The sequence below is a fragment of the Agelaius tricolor genome, unplaced genomic scaffold (genome assembly GCF_023055355.1).
Source record: "Agelaius tricolor isolate 1412-34295 unplaced genomic scaffold, bAgeTri1.0.p SCAF_12, whole genome shotgun sequence".
NCBI lineage: Eukaryota > Metazoa > Chordata > Aves > Passeriformes > Icteridae > Agelaius > Agelaius tricolor.
This window is the reverse complement of record NW_027269272.1, coordinates 20,866,469-20,887,452: the sequence shown is the minus strand read 5'-3', so window position 1 is coordinate 20,887,452 and position 20,984 is coordinate 20,866,469. Positions and strand designations below refer to the sequence as shown.

General features: G+C 37.8%; 1 protein-coding gene across 1 annotated transcript in view; it reads left to right on the top strand.

The window, feature by feature from the left end:
* Positions 1 to 20,984, top strand: part of NAALADL2 (N-acetylated alpha-linked acidic dipeptidase like 2) — a 406,939-nt gene that overhangs the window by 165,312 nt on the left and 220,643 nt on the right. The window contains exon 4 of the mRNA XM_071438045.1: positions 18,861 to 19,362. Coding sequence (XP_071294146.1) covers positions 18,869 to 19,362 — 494 coding nt within the window. The 5' untranslated portion in view covers positions 18,861 to 18,868. The remainder of the gene's footprint in view (positions 1 to 18,860; positions 19,363 to 20,984) is intronic.

Below are 20,984 nucleotides of genomic sequence, written 5' to 3'. Positions count from 1 at the left end.
TTTATGGGGATTACTTTTGATACGGTTTTTGAAAATGATACATTTCTATTTCTGGAATCAGAAATCTTGATTTTAAATTTTTTTTCCAAAAGGATGGTTTATCATATAATCCAGCTGGAATAAACCCCAATTTTTCATAACATTTTTGTATGACTATTGCTATTAACAAACTTTTAGATCTTCCAAATTGTCAAAAAAAAAAAAAAAAAAACCAAAAAAAAAAAACCAAAAAATCCCAGCTTACTGCTGCTAATGTTTCCTACTATGGGTGCATTACAGGACCTTGAAAACTGCTGGAGGAGAAGAAGAAAGCACAAATAAGGAGAGCATCTCCCCATAAACTTTTTAATAGTATTTTAAGCAGATACTAGACAGATTGTAGATGTGTCAGGTTTGTTAAAGCTAATACTTCAGCTCAGGGAACCCATTTGGCACTTGAAGTAAATCTCCCAGATGGAACAATATCATTAAAAATTAATTGTATAACCACTGGACCTGTCTTTAAAGACTTTTGAACTGCTGAGGCTTTCTAATCAGATATTGTTGCTCCAGTTCACCAGTGAAGCGAATCCGATGACTTTTCCGGCGTGTGGCCTACTTCTGTTAATGAAAGTACAATTTATTCACTTCAGTGTACAGGCTGTAAAACTAATCTCCTGCTTGACACATTATTCTCTTCCACGTGTTTAACTTCTCTTCACAGAACCAAAATTATATGGTAAATCAGAAGGGACACATCAATCAACTCAGCACTGTTTAAAAGCCAGTTAGAGCTGGGGATGGTGGTGTTTGATGCTGAGCCTGGCTCTTCCCCGGCCTGCCCTGTGTGAGTTACATCAGGCATGTCTGGCCTGTTATCTTTGTAGGGTCTTTAGCATTCAAGGGAGCTTTAAAAATAAACAACTTCTTAGAAGCTCTTTTAGTATTTTTGTCTTTTGTTCTTCTATCTGAGCTTTCTCATGGCTACTTACTGCTATTCACTGCCATGATGTAATGTTTGGATGATAAATGTTCATCAGAAAACTTAACAGCACTTTCATTTGCACTACATCTGTTGCAGTTGATGGTGGACAAAACAGACCAGCTGGCTCTTGCTTTACTTTCTGCTCCTTTTCTGAGGCAAACTCACTCAATTTGATGCTCAATATTGGGCAGGGGTGCCTTGAGGCAGCCACTGAGCTGCTGCTGTAGGGATGGCCATGTCCCACTGGATACCTGCATCTACCATGTCTGTCTTTATATTCATATAAATGTGGACATCTCCTTTAGGTAAAGCTCTTACACTTCAGATTGGTTTTGTTTGTTTTTTTTTCTGGAGGACAGAGCAGGTTGTTTCTGGGCTGGCTGCCCTTGTAGCAAGAGCTTCCCTCAGCCCGTTCCTCACATGTTCAGCTACAGCAACTTTAGGGCTGTTTGGAGTTATTTTAACAGTCAGAATCCTAATATTTGCCACTAAATAGTGAAACCTGGTAGTTGTTACTGCCACTTTTATTTTCTAATAAGATATTTGTTGCCACAAAAGTAGTTCAGTGGTTGTGTAGTTTTTTTAAGAAAATGCCAGATAATAACTTCCACTTATTCTGTATATAGCAATAGAAAATGCATGCACATATATAGTTGTGTGCATGTATACTTAAATATACTTAATAAAGTGGATAATATGTGTACAAAACATAAGCCATTCCTACAAAAGCCCCAAAAGCAACCAAATACCCCCAAACAACAACGGCATAGGACATGCAGAGGATTTTAATTAAACTTTGACTTCAGACTCTTTTTCCAAAACACTCTGGTGTAGGTAGTCTGAAAAGTAAGGTAAAGCTTCATTAAACAGCATTCAATTAAAAAACAAAAGTAATTTTCTTATGTGGTAAAGGCACTATTACACTCTGAACTCATATATCATATTTATTAAAATTTGATTTGAACTTCCTTTTCAAATGACAAGCACAGCACAGTATTAAATTGTATTTACTATTGTTTTCATTATGAGGTTTATTTTAATATATTTCTCTGAGTTTATTTTGCATTTCAAGCTATACATCATAAACCTAGCTGGAGTGATGCTGGGGATTTTGATGTTTCTACATCCAGGTGACCTTTTGTGATATTTCTGTTCTGATAACTTATAGGGAAATAAGTTGTGAGAATCAAAAGATGAAATTATAGAAAACAATTGTAAATGCTTCACCTCTCTTCTTTTATGCCATTGACGTACTCAGTAAAAAATAGGAAAAAATAAGTGTGCAACAAAGACAGGGTGACACTCCAGAAAGCTGTGCTGGTTTTTCATTTGCTGTGCATTCTAACAGAGAAGTTGATCCCAAGTTGGAACTAGATGCACAGTTTGGAGGGACCTTATCTTGTTTACAAAATTTAATGCTAAATAATATTTCATATGTTATTTTGTAGTACTATAAAATCCAGAACCCAACTTCCATAATCTCAGAGCTTGCTGAGAAATGGAACTAATAAAAAAATAATACAATGAAAGTTTGCATTATGAGCTGCCTAAATCATAAGCCTAGGTTTTTTACTTCCAATTAGGCAGCCAATTATGGCATTTGAAGTCAGAATGAAAATAACCCAAAAATTCAACTAGTGATTTTTATTATGTTTCTTTTATGCATGTCTCTATGCACATATGTATAAATCACTACTTAAACTTTGTGACTCAGATATTGTGACTCTTAAAGCCATTTGACCTTTCCATAAGGACAAAACACACTGTTCTATGACAAAGTTAAAGTATTATGTATAAACTTGTATTATTTTGGAGTAATTTCATAAGCATTAATTCTACCTTATACCAAACACTCCTTTTTTCTGCCCATATCTCAATGTCTCACTAGAAGACATCCCATAATGCCAGCAGGAGCTGGAAAATGCTCAGTCTCAGTGACAATTGGCTGATTATTCAAATTCATTTGCATTAGCTTCGTTACACTTTTATGCCTTAATTTATGCCCATAATGCAAATGTTGATGCATCTCTGATGTAATTTCACATTTCTTAAGTTAGGATGACTCAGCACCACTGATTTAAAATGCCAATCAAACCTTGTGTACCTCAGTGTTTATCTCGTCATCCTCAGCCTCTTTGTAGGCAGCAATTCCTTGTTTAAAACATGAAGTTGCCATAAGAGCTTGCAGGAGAGCCTTTTTTCTCTTTCAGCCTTCATAGGTGTTATGTAGACAACACAATATTAGGCTGTGTGTTTTTTTGTTGTTGTTGTTGTTTTCTTCAATGCTCTTCTCTCATTTTCATTCAGTTGCTCAGTTCAGCTCTGATAGCTCATCTCTATTGTGCTGCCCCATGTCCATGGGATTCTGTGCTTCTGCATGAAATGAAGAATTAATAAGAGCAGCATTTCTTCATTGCTTTCACACTTCAGAAGTATCACAGTCCTGCATAGGAGCAAGAGCAGATGTATGTGTGTATCTTTCTGACCTCTTTATACCTGCAAAACTAAAGATAAGTTTTCTTTCTTGGTGTTGCTGTTATTTTCTTGTCTACAAGGAAAACTTATACTTTATCATGCTAATTTTTATTTTTTCCATCTTAAATGTTGTGTTAGGAGTAAAACATGGTATAGAACTTCTTGTTTATTACTTTTTCCAGCTGCAGAATATCAGTGCCAATGCAAAAAAAGCTACTGCGCTGCAATTAAAAGATCAGCCTGAACATTGTTAATTTCCTCCCTCTTCTGTGGTTTTTTTTTTTTTTTTTGGGAGGGGGGGAGTTTTGGAAACATGTTCTAGGAGTTGTGTAATTAAATTATTACCTGCTGTATCACCATCTGGTTACATGATTTTGAAGTGTTTCTAACCTCTGTGTGTGTGTGTTCACTTCATGACTTCAAGGAAGTGCCAAAAAAGCAGTGAACGCACTCAGCAGATGGACTGAGGGACTCACACCCTCCAAGCAGTCAGTCTTGATTGTTCTGGGCATAATTAAGCATATTTTATCTAAATCTAATTATTTAGTTTCAAAACATGGCAAAGATGTTTTTATTTTCAGTAGTGAAATATTCCTTATGGGATGAAGACCTACTCCAGATCATTGCTGTGAATAAACATTACTATTAGAATATTCTTAGTAAGGTCATGTAAGGTCATGATTGTTTTCAATTTAGCTAAATACTTGTATCATTATCTTTTAAAAGATTTAACTCAATCCTTGCACTGTACAGTATGCTGCCGGTGAATCTTAAAAAAGAACTAGATCTGGATGCTCATAGTAGGCCTGCCAAAAAGTGGGATTTAGATCTCAATGCTTAAATACTTCAGGTATGTGTTTTCTTTCAACCCTTAATGGTATTTCATTCAAAGCAATTAGAATGGTCAGAGGATTAAGGTTGGAGCATGTTGTCCAGCAAAAAGCAAGGTATCATTTTAATTTAGAGAAGAAATCTGCAGATGTGAAATCTTCATGGAAGAAGATCAGTAAGTTCTGGCTCTAATCAGGTAGTAGAAGAGCATTCTGCCCAGCCTCAGTAGGTTATTAGAGTGTGTTTAGAGTGGTCATGGATATCTTTGGAAACATCCATGGGGTCCAGGTGTGGTGCTGAGTCAGTCACAGTTTGTTGGGGTGTTGCTCCAGAACTCCCCAGCCCTACCAGGGAGCCCTGCTGATTGTGCTGCTCTTGACTTACAAAAAGCAGAACTTCTGACCAAAAAACTGGCTTTGAGCTCATCTCAGTCCAGAATTGGTCTTTACCATTTATTAAAGTAGTGGCAGTAAGTAGTGAGATATCTTGATGATCACCAGCTTATGAGTTTAAACAATGAGGCAAACGAGAGACCAGCCACCATTATTAACTGTAATTCAAGGTGTGTTGTGGGATGGAAAGCTATTGCTGACTCAGAGCACAGTTTGGGGGAACTGACCAAACTGATTTCCCTTAATACTGATGGGAGTTCAGCAGCCTCTGCAGCCCACAGGAGGAGTTCATTGTGTCAGGATGAAGGAAGTGATGATCCTCTCAAACACTTGCAGGCTGGGAATTCCATTGACTGTTGCATTCATTAATAATCCTAAGACTTTCATATCATGACTCAGGTCTTATGGGCTCATTAAATGAGAGTCCTTTCAGGTTTTATTCAGCTGTGTGAAGCCTAAATTGTGATAGGGCTCTGAGAAGATTTTGCTTACCACCATTTTATGTAAGTCTTCCAATTTCTTACTCGTGTTGCAGTCATTTTGACCTTGGTAAACCAAATTCAAACTATCTTCAAAGGCATGTAAGTAGCTTTTTTCAGTGCTATATTCAAAAACTCTTTAAGTTAATACTCTCTCTTCATTTCATTCCCTATATATTTATTTTTCTGGTTCTCATTAATTTAATTAGATTGCAGTCCTACTTTGCTCTTTTCTGCGAGATTGCTCTGCTGGATAAATCCATTTTAACTTTGATGGCTTATGCTAGAGGTGCATCCTCATAGGTATCTACTCAAATAAAAGTGCCCAGAGTATTCTCCTTTTTCCATAAACACAATTCCCAATACAGTCAGTAAAATTACTGGTTTTTGATAATCTGCATCTCTAATGACAAAGCTATCTCTTTACTTCAATGACAGCTACTTCAATGATACATAAAAGTGCTTTAGAACAGTGCTGATTTTGTTTTTGAAATCACCCAGCAGCTTAACAGCCAGCTTGGATATAAAATTCAGTTCTCCAATTGTTTGTAGTAGTCTGCACTAGGTAGGAAAGTTTATGAGCATTTAGCCAACTGCCTTTTTAGATGTTGCATCCACCTGTTTTGACATTAATCCATAAAAATAAACTCCATATGTAGCCCAGGAAATGGTCTTTGTGGGTCCCAAGTTACAATGGCAATAATTAAAATGATTGCTTTCATGTCCCAGATGGTGACTGTGGTAGATAATTGTATTTTCTGCAATTATTTTGGACTAAGGTTAGCAGAGGAAGGTAAAAATCCGGTGTGGTTTTGAGACAGCACACAATATTTTACTGGTTTAACTGAAGGCTTAATTATTTCCAGGATCTAAAAGTAAGAGAGAAATGGAAATGAATTACAGGTCCAAAAGAGATTTACGAAGCATTTTTGTGTCACTTACATACAGATGTGGCACAGTGGTCACTGTAGGGTTCCTGTCTTCACATTCAATGTGCTGGGCTTTGGGCATGACCTTGTAATGGTTCTATTTGAGAATTTTGTAAAATGTCTGAAAATGGGTAAATGAAACTTGCCACTTTTGGCCATATTCAGACCAAGCCCTTTGTAACATCTGCCAGAGCAGCTACAGCCTTTGTATCTGGGTGAAGCAGAGTCATGGCTTGATATTTTTAAAAGGGGTTGGAAAATTGAGTAATTAACTAAATCCTGATAGTCAATGACATGTTATGCAATTGTAATGATTTTGTTTGTGTTATAACAACCCTGGTCGTTTCAGGCTGTATTTTGGTAATATAAATATTTTGTGAAAGAGCAGTGCTTTGTGACTCCCCAAGTTTTACATTTTCATGCCATTTGCCTAACATTTGGTCTCAAAACAGCTTTACTTTTAAGTGCTATTGAAGATCATTTATTTTTAATAATGCCCCGGTTCATAAATAAATTACAAAAGCTATGAGACATGCTTAATATAGTTCACTGTGTTTATAAATACCCTTAATACATAAAGAAATTACAGGTATGTCCTATATCTAAAATACAGGGAATTCTGTGAGTTTGCTGTTGGGGAAAAAAAAAAAAAAGGCATTCAGATTTTCAGTCTTGAATTTCTGTTAATGTACAAACTGTTTTCTAATGTCAATTCTGGATTCATTTTAATTATAAATTTAGTCACTCTAAATTTTGCATGAGCTTGGGTGACTTTGCACTAGAGACTGATTTGCCTCTTTTCTTGCTGTAAATCATGAAAAGCACTGTACTATGAAGCTCAATGGGAGACATTTCCCTGTAAAAAAAGTAGTAGAGATAAAGGAAGTGCTGCTGCTTTTTTGATTTGCAAGTCCTTATCCTCTTCCTCATGGGCATCTTCTGACTTCACTTTTTATTTTCCCCCTCAGCTTAGAATTAGGTCATGTATAAAAAAGCTGATTAAGTTGTTTTGTGAGGGAAATATTCCCACTAAAACCCCAAATTTAATAAAAATGCACATTTTTAGTGAGGAAATGTTTATTTCTAAGAGAAATAATTGTAAGGTAAAGCAGAGCATGTTCAGTTTTGAATGACATTTCTGGGGAAACTGAAAAATTTCATTTTCATTTCTTGAAGTCAAAAAAAAATACAGATCCTTATGGAGTTTAGGATCTTTATCCATATTTTTATATTTATTTATTTTTTTTAATTTGTATTTCAAAAGGGTTGAAAGGCAGAAGAGACCAGGGCCATACTGAGAGTCACTATAGTGATCTAGGCAATTTCCCAGGGGCCTGCAGAGAGACAGAAGCTGCATATGAATGATGGTTGATTATACATTTGTTTATTTTATGAAGTCTTCTCTTCTTCCTTCAAGGAGACATCTAAGTATTGTAGGCAGAAAAAAAAGGCAGGCAATTGGACTGTAATTCATATTTTGAATCAAAGTTATCTGTATAATGCTGAAAATACTCATATAGTATTTTGCAGAATTTAATAGTTTGTATTATTGAGCGTCTCTAATAGCATGTTTGTCTCTTGGGATTCCTTTTCAGAGTCAGCTATGGATAATATTTTCATGAATATTGCTAGGTTATGTTCTTTGGAAATTAGCTTATTGATTCCCTTCAATTGGAGGGCGACTTTTTGAGAACACTGGTTTCTTACTGACTCCTGGCTCTGCACAGACAGTGTGAGGTGGTGACTAAGATTAAAATTAGGCTGGGAATAAAATCAATAAAAACCTTTATAACTTTGAAATTTCCACGAAACTCTCAAACTAAATGTTTTTAAAATGAAATTTTCTTAGGTAGCGCAGATTTCCTTTTGTTTGCATCACTGGAATGATGCAGCAGATGAAGCCCAAGCTAGGAAGCAATTGAATGTATTAACTGCCAGATGAAGGAAGGAAAGCCTGAATCCAGATGGTTTTCCTGCTTCAGGCTGAAGGGTTCAGGCAATAGAACCTCTTCAAAAGGAGGAGTCTGCCTGGTCAAGACCAGGTCCTGCTGTCCTGCTCAGCCTTGCTGTGAGTCCAGCTGTACTCCTCATTCAAACCTGCAGAGCTCCTGCAGTGAGCCCCTGTGGGAGTTCTTGTGTTTCCATCCCACTCCAGCCCAGCTGCAGTTTCTGAGGGGGTTTTTGGAGATGTAGGATAGCAATAACAAGGCATTGTGCCAGAAGCATCTGTGACCAAAGTTGGGCTGACACAGACCTTATTTGTGTGTTTATTCTGTGCTTTCCAACATAAAGCTGCTCCTGAGAAAGAAGTTTTGTCCATGTTTTGGTGATGAGGGAATTGTGTCAAAGGCTGCAACAAATACAGGACAAATAAATAAAATGCTTCATTTATCAGTAATTCAGCAAACCTGCATCATTCCTGTACTTCAACAGTTACAAGTCAAGCAGTTTTTAGCAAGCTGCTAATCTGCTGTGCTTGCTCTATAGTTATAGTTGCTTGCTGTCCCAGGAGTTTCCAGCAAATGCTCATACAATCTGATTAACATGGTTCACATACAAAGGGCGCTGGCCTGGGGACTACCACGTCTCATTAATGGAAATGAATTTTTCATGCCATGGCTGCTATGTCTGTGTGTTAAGACTTTTCATTTCTTTTTCCAATTCTGTCTCTTTTCTGTATTGTAATTTTTTTAAGCAAAAATGTCCATATGAATTTTAACAACTGGTTATATTACAGGTCTGAGAGTTTTTATTTTTGCATACTGATGCTATTTTTACTAAGAAACAGATGTATTGGCAGCAGAGGAAAGAAAGGGAGTGCAATGGCATACATTTGTGTTTATATTGAACCCTTTAGCTCTGATTGAATGCTTGATGAGTTCAGTTTAAGAATGAGGTGACTTGATCTGTTCTTGGCAGCAGTCCTGCTTTGTGTGGGAGGTTGGAGCAGGTGACCCTGTGAGTTCCCTGCCAGCCAACATTTTCATGATTCTGTGAATTGTCAACTTTTCAGAGTAACTTTCCAGAATTAATTCCAGTATTGTAATTGATGTATCATCCCATTTTTAAAGAGGCTGTAACAAGTTCTGCTATGACATGAATATGGACATGTTCTGGTTTATAGCTGAAAGCAGGGACAGAAGGTTTAGTCTTCTCCTAGCACTGTTCCTTGGGGTATTTTGGATTAATGGCGCTTTTTAAAGAAAATTGGAGAGGAAGCAGTTGTACATATTAAGCCAGTAAGCAAAGTATGCTCTGTGACTGATCATCCACAGCTGCTTTCCTGTGGCATTTGTTATTTAACATTTTTTGCTGTCAATAGATTGTCATTTTCTGATTGCCGTTACTTTGTTGAAAGGTCCCAAACATTACTGGCTGTCCTGTCCAGGGTGTGTACCTGGACATGGGCATCCAGCATCCCCCAGGATCAGGATCATCAGCCCACATTTATCTGATGGTATAGAGCTGAATTAGCAGAAACCATCAGCCCTTCTGTAGATGCACTGTTCCCACTTTAGCAGGGAATTGCTGCAATACCTCTAAGCATCAGTTACATGGTTTACAGCCTTCTTCAGCTCAGTGTGCTAAGCTATATGTTTCTTGAATATGTCCTCTTTGTTCTTGTCATAATGCACACTTTGCTTCTCTTCAACTGCTAATGTCTCTAAATCAAAAGTTCTACAGCATAAACAATTTAAGCTGTAATAGCTATGCACGACCCTGGCCAAGTATAAAGAAGGTTTATGAGCAGTTTTTCCTCTACAGTCGCTGATCTGGGTTTTTTTTAGATTATAAGGTGTGTATCATGCTCTTCTCTAAATGGTCAAGTGTTACAGTTGCTTTTTAAGAAATTCTTCCTTGAGAAATGTGTATAGACTAACAATGTTAATAAGCTCAGTCTACTGGCAGTCTGTGATAAGTTGTGCATAGATGGAGGTTCGACTGTCAACTTGAGTGTGTCAAAAATGACCAGATCAGGCTGAGACTAAAAATTAAGGTAGTCTTTAGGATAATGGACTTATCCAGTTTATTTCTTGCAATGCACTCATCTCCATACAGCACAGCAAGGCTGAGAGATTTCTCTAAATAATGATTGGGAGACCGTCAGAGAGAGGCTGACGATTAAACCATAGCCTAAGCAGCCGTGTCTCTTCTCCCAAGGATGTGGTCAGGCTTGGGTAGGACTTGGCTGAAAACATCAGATCAGGCAGCTTTTGTGGCTTAGTTTCACAAGGGCTTAAGAGAAAGTGTGAAATTCTTCTGGAGAGCTGCTGACAGCACATACATTACTGATATGTCAAGCTTTACATGTAGGTGTAGTTCATCACAGATCTTAAACCTGTGGCAGAACTGCCAGAAGATAGGTGTGCAGAGGAAATGGCAGAAAGAAGAAGGGGTGCTTCCTTTGATTTTTATCCTCAGGAATCCACTGAGGATTCCTTTGTTGACCTGAACTAACACATCTTGGATTTTCTTTGTAAGAGAAATCATAAACTCATTTCGGCGTGTAGACATTGGTGGACTCAGGATGCTGAATGTCACACCATATTGACTATGTGTGAAAAAACATGTTCTGATAAATTCACAGGAATTGTACACCATGCAAAATTACACCTCCAGGCAGACTCAAATGACCAAACTCTGACATTTCTCAAACTTGACAGCTTATTTCAGTGGAGATTTAGGAAAAAAAAAGGTCAAAGGACACCAAACATTTCACTGCTCTACTCCGCCTATAGCTATAGCAACACTAAATTTTCTAATATTACATCTTGGGGCAAATGAAGGGTTTCTCATTTAGGCCCTAGAAGCAGGAGTAAACAAGGCTTAGGAAGAACAGCTGAGGGAGATGGTGTTTGGAGAAAAGGAGACTTAGGGGAGACCTTATCTTCTCTACAACTCCCTGAAAGGAGGTTCAGCCAGGTGGGGTTGGTCTTTTCTCTCAGGTAACAAGTGGTGAGACAGGAAGAAATGGCTTTGAGCTGCACTAGAGAGAGTTTAGATTAGATACAAGGAACTTTCCTTCACTGAAAGCCCTGGCACAGCTGCCCAGGGCAGTGGTGGACTCACCACCCCTGTAGGTATTTAAAATCTGTGTAGCTGTGGCACTTGGGGACACGGCGTAGCGGTGGCCTTGGCAGTGCTGGGTGAATGGCTGGACTGGGTGACCTTAAAGGTCTTTGCCAGCCTAACCAAGGCTGTGCTTCTGCCATTGTATGGATCATATGCAGGGTTGTCACAGCCTGATGGCTCCAGCAATGTCCCTTGGCCTCGCCAGGAGCGGTCTCGGGGCTGATGATGCGTGCTCAGCTCGAATCCCTCCTGACAGGAGTCTGGGCTGTCCCTGTGCCTCACAGGTGTGCAGGGGACACCAGTGTGCTTTACAAACATGGGCTCATTTTGGGTTGCCACGGCAACACCACTCCATGTACTTGAGCTTTAACATTTGAGAGTTCACCCAGAAAATAAATTTGGCGTGATTATGAAGTGCACTCGCTTGTTTTCTGAATTCTTTGGATACAGATCGTTGAAAAGAGCAGAAAATTATGTTACTGCCTTACTGTTTTCTGCCATAAACCATGCACAGAATCATTAAAGCTGTCATCTATCAAAATATAGTAAAATTCCAATAAAGCTAAATTGTAAATGTTGTCGTCTTCAGCTCCATAATATATTATTTTTAAGGGCTCCCTGTCATTGTTGAACTTGATAAAACTGAGTAAAACCCCACTGAGCAAGAAATGAGAAAAAAAAATCTAGAAAATGTAATCTTGAAGTAAGGATTTAATTTTTTTATTCAAGTACTGACCTATTTTTCTAGAGCAAGTTAGAATAGCACAGGATGATGACAGCAGGAACATTTTCATGTGTGTCTATCAGTATTTTGAATATATCATTTAAAGTCTGGTTTTATCAAAAAAATTACTCTTGACATGAGACATTAGGGCTTCATATTTCCTCTGTATCTCTCATTGCCATGTGAAATATTGCTAATAGGAAGATTAGGAAGATTTGTCTTCTGTAACCAGCTAAGTCTGAGAAATTGATCCCAAACTCTGAGAACTGGAGCACTTGGAACAGATTGCACAGAAAGAGTGTGGAGTCTCCTTCACTGGAGATACTCCAGAACCATCTGGATGCAATCTTGTGCTGTGTCCTCTGGGATGACCCTGCTGGGGCAGCATGGTTGGACCACTTTTAGATAAAATTGCATCCCAAAAGGTCCAGAGTCATCAGCTTGTTTGTGGGTTGTGGTTTCTTTTTTTTTTGGTTGGTTTCATTTGGTTGTTTTTCTTTCCCTAAAGAGAATGTGTTAATATTTTCACTGCAAGGTTTTGTCACTGATTGTTTAAAATCAGGAATGGAGTTGATGCCTATGATGAGGCCATATTCCTGTTTTTCTTGTTTGTAGCTCATCCATAAAAGTGACCTTTTGATTTTAGTTTTCTTTTGTTTGTTTTTATTGTTAGTTGGCTGGTTAGTTATGATGTTGGTTTTTTGTGGGTTTTTTCTTCTGGTTTGCGGTTTTTTTGTTCTTTCCAAGATTCGGGTTGAAACCACACAGCATTTTGCAATGTTGGTTTGCATCTTTTGAAGTATAGCAGACTTCGACTAGCACATTTTATTACAATGTAGTGGCTTGTAAATGTACAGTTTCCAAATTTTCAAAGTTAAAATTACTTAATTTTTAAAATAATAATTTAAATAGGATTGACTGTAATTAAAGAGAAAAAAGAGTTTGAAAAATATCAAAGTGAAATGTGCCCAATCTAAAGACGGGCAACGTAAAAATTTCCGAAGCATAAATGAGTCATATAAAATTAACTTTCTTAAGAACTGCTATGGCCTGTTAGTGCAGCTATTGCTGTCAGCATTTTCAAGTTAAACACCATTTACAATGATTTTATTTCACATCAAATTCAACTATAAGCTTAAATGCAAATGCCCCAATAATAGTTTTTGTCCTGGTAAAGCTTTGATTTTATTTCTTTCAGAGGCAATTATAATGTCTGGAGGAATATAATGCAAAATATATTATTGATAAAACCTTGAAGTTGGAAAAACATACCTGTGCAGGCAAACTGGGTATTAGGTTAGTGTACAGGGAGTCTGAGGAAAAATGGGAAAAGTGAAAGATTGACATTTTGGAAGAAGAGCTTTGTGTGGGGTAGGCAGGAGCTCAGGCAGGGTTTTGGGAAGGTAAATGGTGAGGAGGTGGTTTGGGTAGAAGGATTTAGGTGGTGGGGCCGGGGCCTGGTGCAATTAAGCAGAGATGTGGGACAAAATTTCTTCCCCAGTTTAAGAACAGCGTGTAAACACACATACACAACACATCCCAACTAGCCCTGGAACTCCTGATCGTCCATCTGCTTCTTTGCTTTTAGAAACAATGAAATCCTACCCAATGCCCTTCTCAAGGAGAAGGATCTGAGTGTTGATTCCAGTGGAAAAATTAGTGATTAATTATTGAACTAAGAAACTGGAGTGTGTGTGTGTGTGGCTTCTCTCTCCTTGTTTGGCGTTGTCATCCTGATGTTTGCAAATGAGCAAAAAGAGTGAACAGTGAGAGAACTGAGCTGTTCCCACCCTGATGGGAGGAAAGACCTGTCCTGGAGGCAAAGCAAAGGCAGCAGCACAGCACATCCCACAAGGAATGCACAGGCTCTACCAGAGCCATTTATAGTGATCTGATTACAGCACAGTATTAATAAACCCCCTCGGCAGACTCTGCATCTATCACCGAGGCTGTTAGCTCCTATAACGTCAGTAAATATATCTGAGTTTTGTTTCAGGCAAATAGGTGTTTGCAAACTAAACATCTTTGAGAATGGGAAAGATCTGTGTTAGTAGTACATGCCCAGCATATTAGAGACCAGCTAAGGCTGCTTTTTGATATCTGGTCTAGTGGGGAAGAAGGAGCTTTCTGCAATCTTTCTGTGGGTCCCTGGAATTCAGAGATTCTAAAAAGGCAGCAGGCAAATATATCCATGTACCTGTGCACATCTGGATGGCCCAGGATATTACAGCTCAGGTGGCTGATGTACTTGATTCTAGGCAGATTAACTCTTGTTCCAGCTGGGCATCATCTGCATAAGTCTTATCAATCAGGGTCCACCACAGCCCCTGTTCTGTCATGTGCTCATCCTTTGTGTTGATATCAATGGTATCCTGGTCCACATGGCTATTTGGGTTATAATAAAATCAGTGAGAGATTTGAAGGGGTTAAATACTTTTATCATTCATCTGTGCCAAAAAGGACTTACTAATGAAGAGACAACTTTAGACTCAACTTAGCTGTGTTTTACAGACCTTTTCCCAGTCTGATCTCTCTGTTGTTTTTGCTACAACACTGCTCAGTTTTTCAGGTTGCATTCATCTTCAGTGAAACGTGAACAACTGGTGAATTTTGTCATTTGTTTTTATCTGGTGGCTCTATGGAGTCACAAGGTCCTTAACTGTCCTGCTGTAACTGAACTGCTTGCCAAGCCCATATCCCAAAGGTGAGGGAAGGGAGAAATCATTACTGCACCAAATTAAGGCAGCGGTGATGGAGATATCACATTATTATTTTTGAATTACAGGGCAGTGTAATGTTGCTGTTGACAATGGCATCATAATCTCTTCTGCAAACAAGTTTTGTCAGGGATTTATAACTCTGAAGAAATTTGTCTAGGCCTGAAACTTGGCATCATGTCATTTAACAAAGTACTAATTTGCTGTCATACACAGTTTTAAGCCTTCAAGTGCAGAGGCTGTTGAGCTTCATGATAAGCACAGCTGTTGGCCCTTGAAGCAGGTGATATTACATCTACTTTGGGGCTTTCCCTAGGCACAAAATGATTACAAGGGCTTAGAGGAAAAGCACTCTGTATAGAAGATACTGAGATGAAAATAAAAAGGAAAGACCCCTTCAAAATGAGACGGTCCAACAGCCCTGGAATTTTTGATTTATGACTGTACAAAGAGGCCCCAATGCCTTTAGGAGAATTCCTGGGTGAATTTTGCCTTTTCAGTGCTGAGCACTAAGTGGCCTGAGCAGGGCTCTCTGTGGGCAGCCCATTAACACTTGCCAACACTTCCTGCTGGGCATGAGCCTGTTAATTGTCTCAGCTATTTATGAGCTGCATTTAACAACTACAGCACCAGTCACAAACAATTTACAGTGCTATGCTCATATTGCTTTTTCCTTCTTGGTTTCATAAAATGTTCAGGTAAACTCACTTTTCTCTTAGGTAGGTATTGGGGGGTGACTTTTAATGAAGATCATATTCTGTAGTTTTCAAAAGCTTTGCTGATAAGGGATTGAAGCAGGGAAAGTTGTCAAGAAAAGAAGTTTCTGGTAGTTCCATAACAAGATGTTCCTATCAGGCAGGATGTAAATGTGTTATTTTTAAGGTCAAAGCACAGGCAGAGAGTTTTGAAATGGGCTCGTTAAGGCAACAACAGTCTGATAAAGCTGACTCTCCTGATTTCTTGTGTGTAGTTAATTGAAAGGATATTCAGCTTTGGTTTGATACCTCTCTATAAACATTCTCCCCACAAATCAGTTGAAGTATAGAAATGTACATCAGCTTTATTGGTCATCAGCTTGGCTCTGTCCAGTATTCCAGAGTTTATGATCCCCTTTGCTGTCCCTATAGAGTGGCTTTAAAGCTCGCTTGGTGCATATTCAGACTTCTGGCATTTTGCAGTTGCTCTTTTATCTTCATAATAAAACATGTATTTAACAACAATTAAATGTTGAAACAGCTTGCTGGCAGATGGGGTGAATTTTCTATCTCCTGAAGTTTTCAAAAATGTCTTTCAAAAATATGTTCATTTTATGGTCTGTGTTATAGGGAAGACTGAACTGACTATTGTAGTGGTTTTTTCTTGACTTCATTTTTTTCTGTATTTCTATTGTCTTTTTTTTCACAATTCACTATTACTGCGAATATGTGGTGGTTTTTTTCTCCTTCCAGTTCCAAGCCAAAACTATGTTTAATAAATAATGTTTAAGTTATGCCTACTTCCTTAACCAGCTAAATACCAAATACCGAATAGAGCAGGTGTTACAGATTGCATGGCACAAATGATCTGTGCCTTAAGAACCAGGAGACCCTTTGTAAAATTACTTTTGGAATGGTTAAATGCAATGCAGGCCCTGATCTCAGATACCTCAAGGTGAGTAGTGCTATGTCCTTAGACTGGAACCATGAGCTTAGGAATATTAGTGGGAAAAGTGAACTTAACAACTGCAGCTACTCTTGCATTCTTTGCATTCTTTAACTAAAGGATGTGTGTTGCTAATAAGATCCCATACTCCAAAGACTGGTCTCAAATATAAAACTGAATTGAATATTGATTTTTTTATTTTAGGTCATTTAGCTGCTTGCATGTTTGTTGGTTTGTTTGGTTTTTTTTTCTTGAAGTGAGGAAACTGGTTTTGGCACTCTGAATGAAAATTGAATTGCTGAGATGTTAAGCTGTGGAAAAGGGTTACTACTCATTTGCATAATAACCATTTCAAGAAATTTCATATGAATTTTTATTATGCATTTATATGTAGCTTTAAATAACCTTTTTTAATACAGTCCATTGAACAATAACATTTTTTTTTTTAATGTCATAAATACGGGGAAAACTTAACTACCACAGATAGGCAATGGTCAACATTTATAAGCTCAGCAAGATTAATATTTGCTATGAAACTCCATCTGAAAAACTGCCTTAATTCTGGTTTATGGCTAGTACTGTAGTAATCTGCCAAGGGTTTACCTATTTGCCTAAACCAGCTTGTTAAATGACTTCAGGAATTCTAGAGCCAAAATTACCTGTTTATGAAATGCAGTGATGATTTGCTTTGCTTTAAAGGACAAAACATCAGTCTTTAATTTCTAATAAAAAGTGATATGAAGTGGAGTTGGGAAGATGAGGTTGTTGGGCAGTTGATATTACCTAGCAATGATCTCTGCCACTGATGGTTTGCACATTAATCCTTCCACTAACAGAAGAGGAGACAGAGCGAAAGGGCAGATAAATAGCTTGAAAATGAGTTATCTCAATTTTACAAAGAATATTAATACATAGTTTGATGTCCCCTTGGTGCTTGGCTGGAAGCTCAGTGCAGCAGGCATCATTTCTGGGGCTGGCATTATTAAATATCTTCCTGAACAACCTGGATGGAGAGGCAGAGTGCTCCGCTGGGAGATCTCCAGGTCATTTGCAACCACGGGGATTGTGAAGTTCAGAGGATCCTTCTCAAACCTTAGGGCTGGGCTAACAAACTCCACAGAGAGCAGCCACAGCAGCTTTGCAGCTGTTTGACTTTGCAGCCATTTGTGGACTCTGCTGGAATTTAAAGACTAAATTTGCAGTCGTTATTCAAATAAATAATGCAGGCTTTCACACTAATTTAAGAGGCTTTAGCTTTGCTCCCACTGCCTCTGGAAGAGTTTGGGCTGCAGGAGGAGAATTGATTTGCAAAGGGACTGGAGTAGTGACTTGGAACATGTGGGGTCTCTTGGCTGTCCCCGGGCTGTCTGACAGTTATAGGTGAGGGATATTTATATGGCTGTAGGGGGAAAATAGGCACTGTAAATTGGTATTGTATAGAGGCAGACAGCCTTTCAGGGGACAATAGGCTGTTTCATTATATTGGAGCTTGCAAGCAGTTTGCTCTCTTCAGAGAGCTTCAGAAAGCTGAATTCCACTTTGCCATTACAGTGGGTTCCTCTGTTACGGGGTAATGTTATTTGGAGGTGAATCTTAGGGAGTGAAAATGCCTGAAAACATAAAAATGGAGTGGTAATGTAGTGTTGTAGGTGTCAATCTAGTGTTCATCACTATGAGAGGTTTCATATCTTTATTGTCATTTAATTCTAATTGAGAAGTGAGTCTGATGTTTGAAAAGCCCTAAAGTACAGATGCTTATGTGTTGGAATGGCTATTGTCAGAGTGTGGGGGAAGAGGCACCCTGTTGTTGCAGTCTGTCAAAGATGATTTGTTGAAAATTGACTTTGAGTGTTTTTACTGGAGGTCAGAGTTCCCTGTAGAGGGCTTCTACTTCCATAGAAATATCTAGAAGTGCCACAGTTATGCCTTGCTATTAAATAAATGATTTTGTTACAAATACTTACCTGGCAGTGCTTTTTATTCATTAAAATGGGAAAAATAAGTGGAGCAAAACAGCTGGGACAATTTCTAGGTAAATTCATCAGTCATTCCAGAACTATGCATTTAAAATACCTATAAATAATAGAATGCTCCATCTAAATGGAACCCTTTTATTGATATGTAAGTACAGTGTCACCCTGAAGTTTCTTTTTTAATTTATCATTTCCTTGTGTTTAGAATCAGATCAGGCAATTCATATTATTTCCAGCTTTTCAACTTTATTTTAGCAGCATTATTTTGTATGGTGTGTGAAATGAAATTGTTGCACACAGTTGTTAAGCTTTAAAATTACTTTCAGGTAACAAATAATTGTTTTGGAAACTCTGAGCCTTCACTCAATTTTTTAATATTATCTCGAGGACTGACAAAATAATTGGATAATTTCAGTGCTTTGCCATTGGCACTTTTAAATTCCTTTTATTCATATTGTTACAATATATTTCCCATGATGATGTTCATGGGACTGTTGATCTGACAAAAGACAGGACAATGGAAATAGGGAGAGCGAAATACTGAGAACCCAGTTTTTGGGCTTTATTGTCTGTTTCGTTCTTTCAGGTTTACAGAGAATAAATAACTTGTTTAGGTGTGCATATAGAAACAAGCATTTCAATTTTAAATTTTGTTTTAATAGATAAAAAGATGGCCTATCACAAAGTGAATGCAGACCAGAGAGCACAGGGGCACTCTCCATACCTGGACAATGATGAGCTCCAAGCCACAGCGTTGGACCTGGAGTGGGACATGGAAAAAGAGCTGGAGGAGCCTGGCTTTGACCATTTCCGACTGGACAGCGCAGCCCAGCACCACCTGGGCAACTCACAGAGCCCTGACCTCGACCTGGAGCCCATCCAGGCTTCCTCTTCCCCAAAGGGAAGATTCCAGAGGCTCCAGGAAGACCCTGACTACATCTCCCACTACACGAGACAGGCACCAAAGAGCAACCGCTGCAGCTTTTTTCGGATACTGAAAGTATTTTGCACTGCTTTGATTTTATTTATTTTTGGAATTGTGATAGGATATTATGCACACAAGAAATGCCCTTCTCCCCCAACATCTCAAGAACCAAATAATCCTCAGACCTACCATGAAATTCTCAAGGAAATCAAAGCTGAAAATATTCAACGGATTTACAGGTATGTGCGTTGGCAGGTTTCTTGTCTAAATGCTCTCAGGTGCCACTGTTAAGTCTTCACCTGATTTTTTTATGTGGAATCTTATTTACAAACCCTGACTTTTTTTTTTATGTTCAATTTTATCATGACACTTTGGAGATGTTCATAAGCAGATACAAAATTCATTTTTTAATAATGCAAATTTGTGCTAATCATAATAGGTTTTTCTTTATTAATGTTCTATTGCTAAATATATTATTATCTTTAATGTAAATGAATTGAAAAACACAGATAATTCAAATTGAATGGAAATATAGACAATGGAACAGCTGTCCTACATCCAGCTGACTGCCAAATAACACTATTGAAAAGCAAGGTTGATATGATGTTTTTTAATATTTGGTGCTTTAAAAAATCCCTATCTAATTTTTGTCACAAAAGTGAACTCTGTTTTGTTTTTTTTTTTTTTTTTTTTTTTTTCTCTATATGGTAAATTAAACCTTTTTTCTCTATGGGTTTAAGATGGAAAAATTGACCTTTGCACTCTGAAAGATGGTGATTTGTTTATTTTTTTTTCTTTATTACCTGTTTTAAGAATGTAAGTTTTTGTAAAATACCTGGGTTTGACTGGGTTTGATTTTATTATTTTTTCAATGTGGAATTCTTTCACTTCTTTGACAGTCTATATAACATGTTTGTGTCAGAGTATAATCACTTTCCTGTAACAGTGAATGTGGAAGAAAATAGGTTTTCCTGCCAACTTTTGAAAGTTGCTTCTATATGGGGAGGGGAGATGAGCTTATTTTTGGCTTCTGGAATGCAAAGTTCCTTTTTCATGTTAAAGGTAATGAATTGCAGATTTTTTGATCAGTATCAGTTCAGAAGCAGCAGAAGTCCCATACGTGAAGTTAGAAAAGATTGTTATCATGGTCATCCAAAGAGATGTTACTGAGTAGATCAGAAACACATGGGTGTTCTAATAATATTTGTGTTTTATCATATTTGCTAAGCCAAATCTTAAATCCCGTAGTGGGTAATACCATGTTTTGAGCCAACACTGTTACTAAATTCAAGAGAGAAAGTAAATATGAAGGGTTTTGTGTCAGTTTTCATGTACTGGACTGATTCTGCTTCATACAACTCTAATTATTTTCATATAGGAAAAGGGTTCAGGTAACGAAAAATGTTGATTTTTAATGTAAAAAGATAAATTCTTTGTCTTTCAGAGAGTAAATTGAACTGAATTCTGTCATGAGGCTTTGTCACAACCAAAGTTTTGGAGTAAGATAAGTGCTAAGATTAGATTGGGTATTACACAAATTACAGCAAATTGCTGACCTGTCTGTCAGACCCAGGATAATACTTCAGTACTTTCTGTTTGGGGACTGGGAATCTCTTGCCATTCTACTGTTTCAAAGGGTGGTTTAAAACCATCCCTTTCCAAACCCTTTATCACTTGTCAAATGATTTTAGCTTGCTATTAGGATAGTAGTGAGAATCTGGATTTTGGGTAAAATGAATTATATAAAGACTTTGAAATTTGAAAAACTTCAGTAGTTGCCATCCTGTAACATAATTCTTAATACTTGTTTGAGGTTTTTTTCCTATTTAATTGTATGAATTCAGTAAAAGCAGTTGAATAT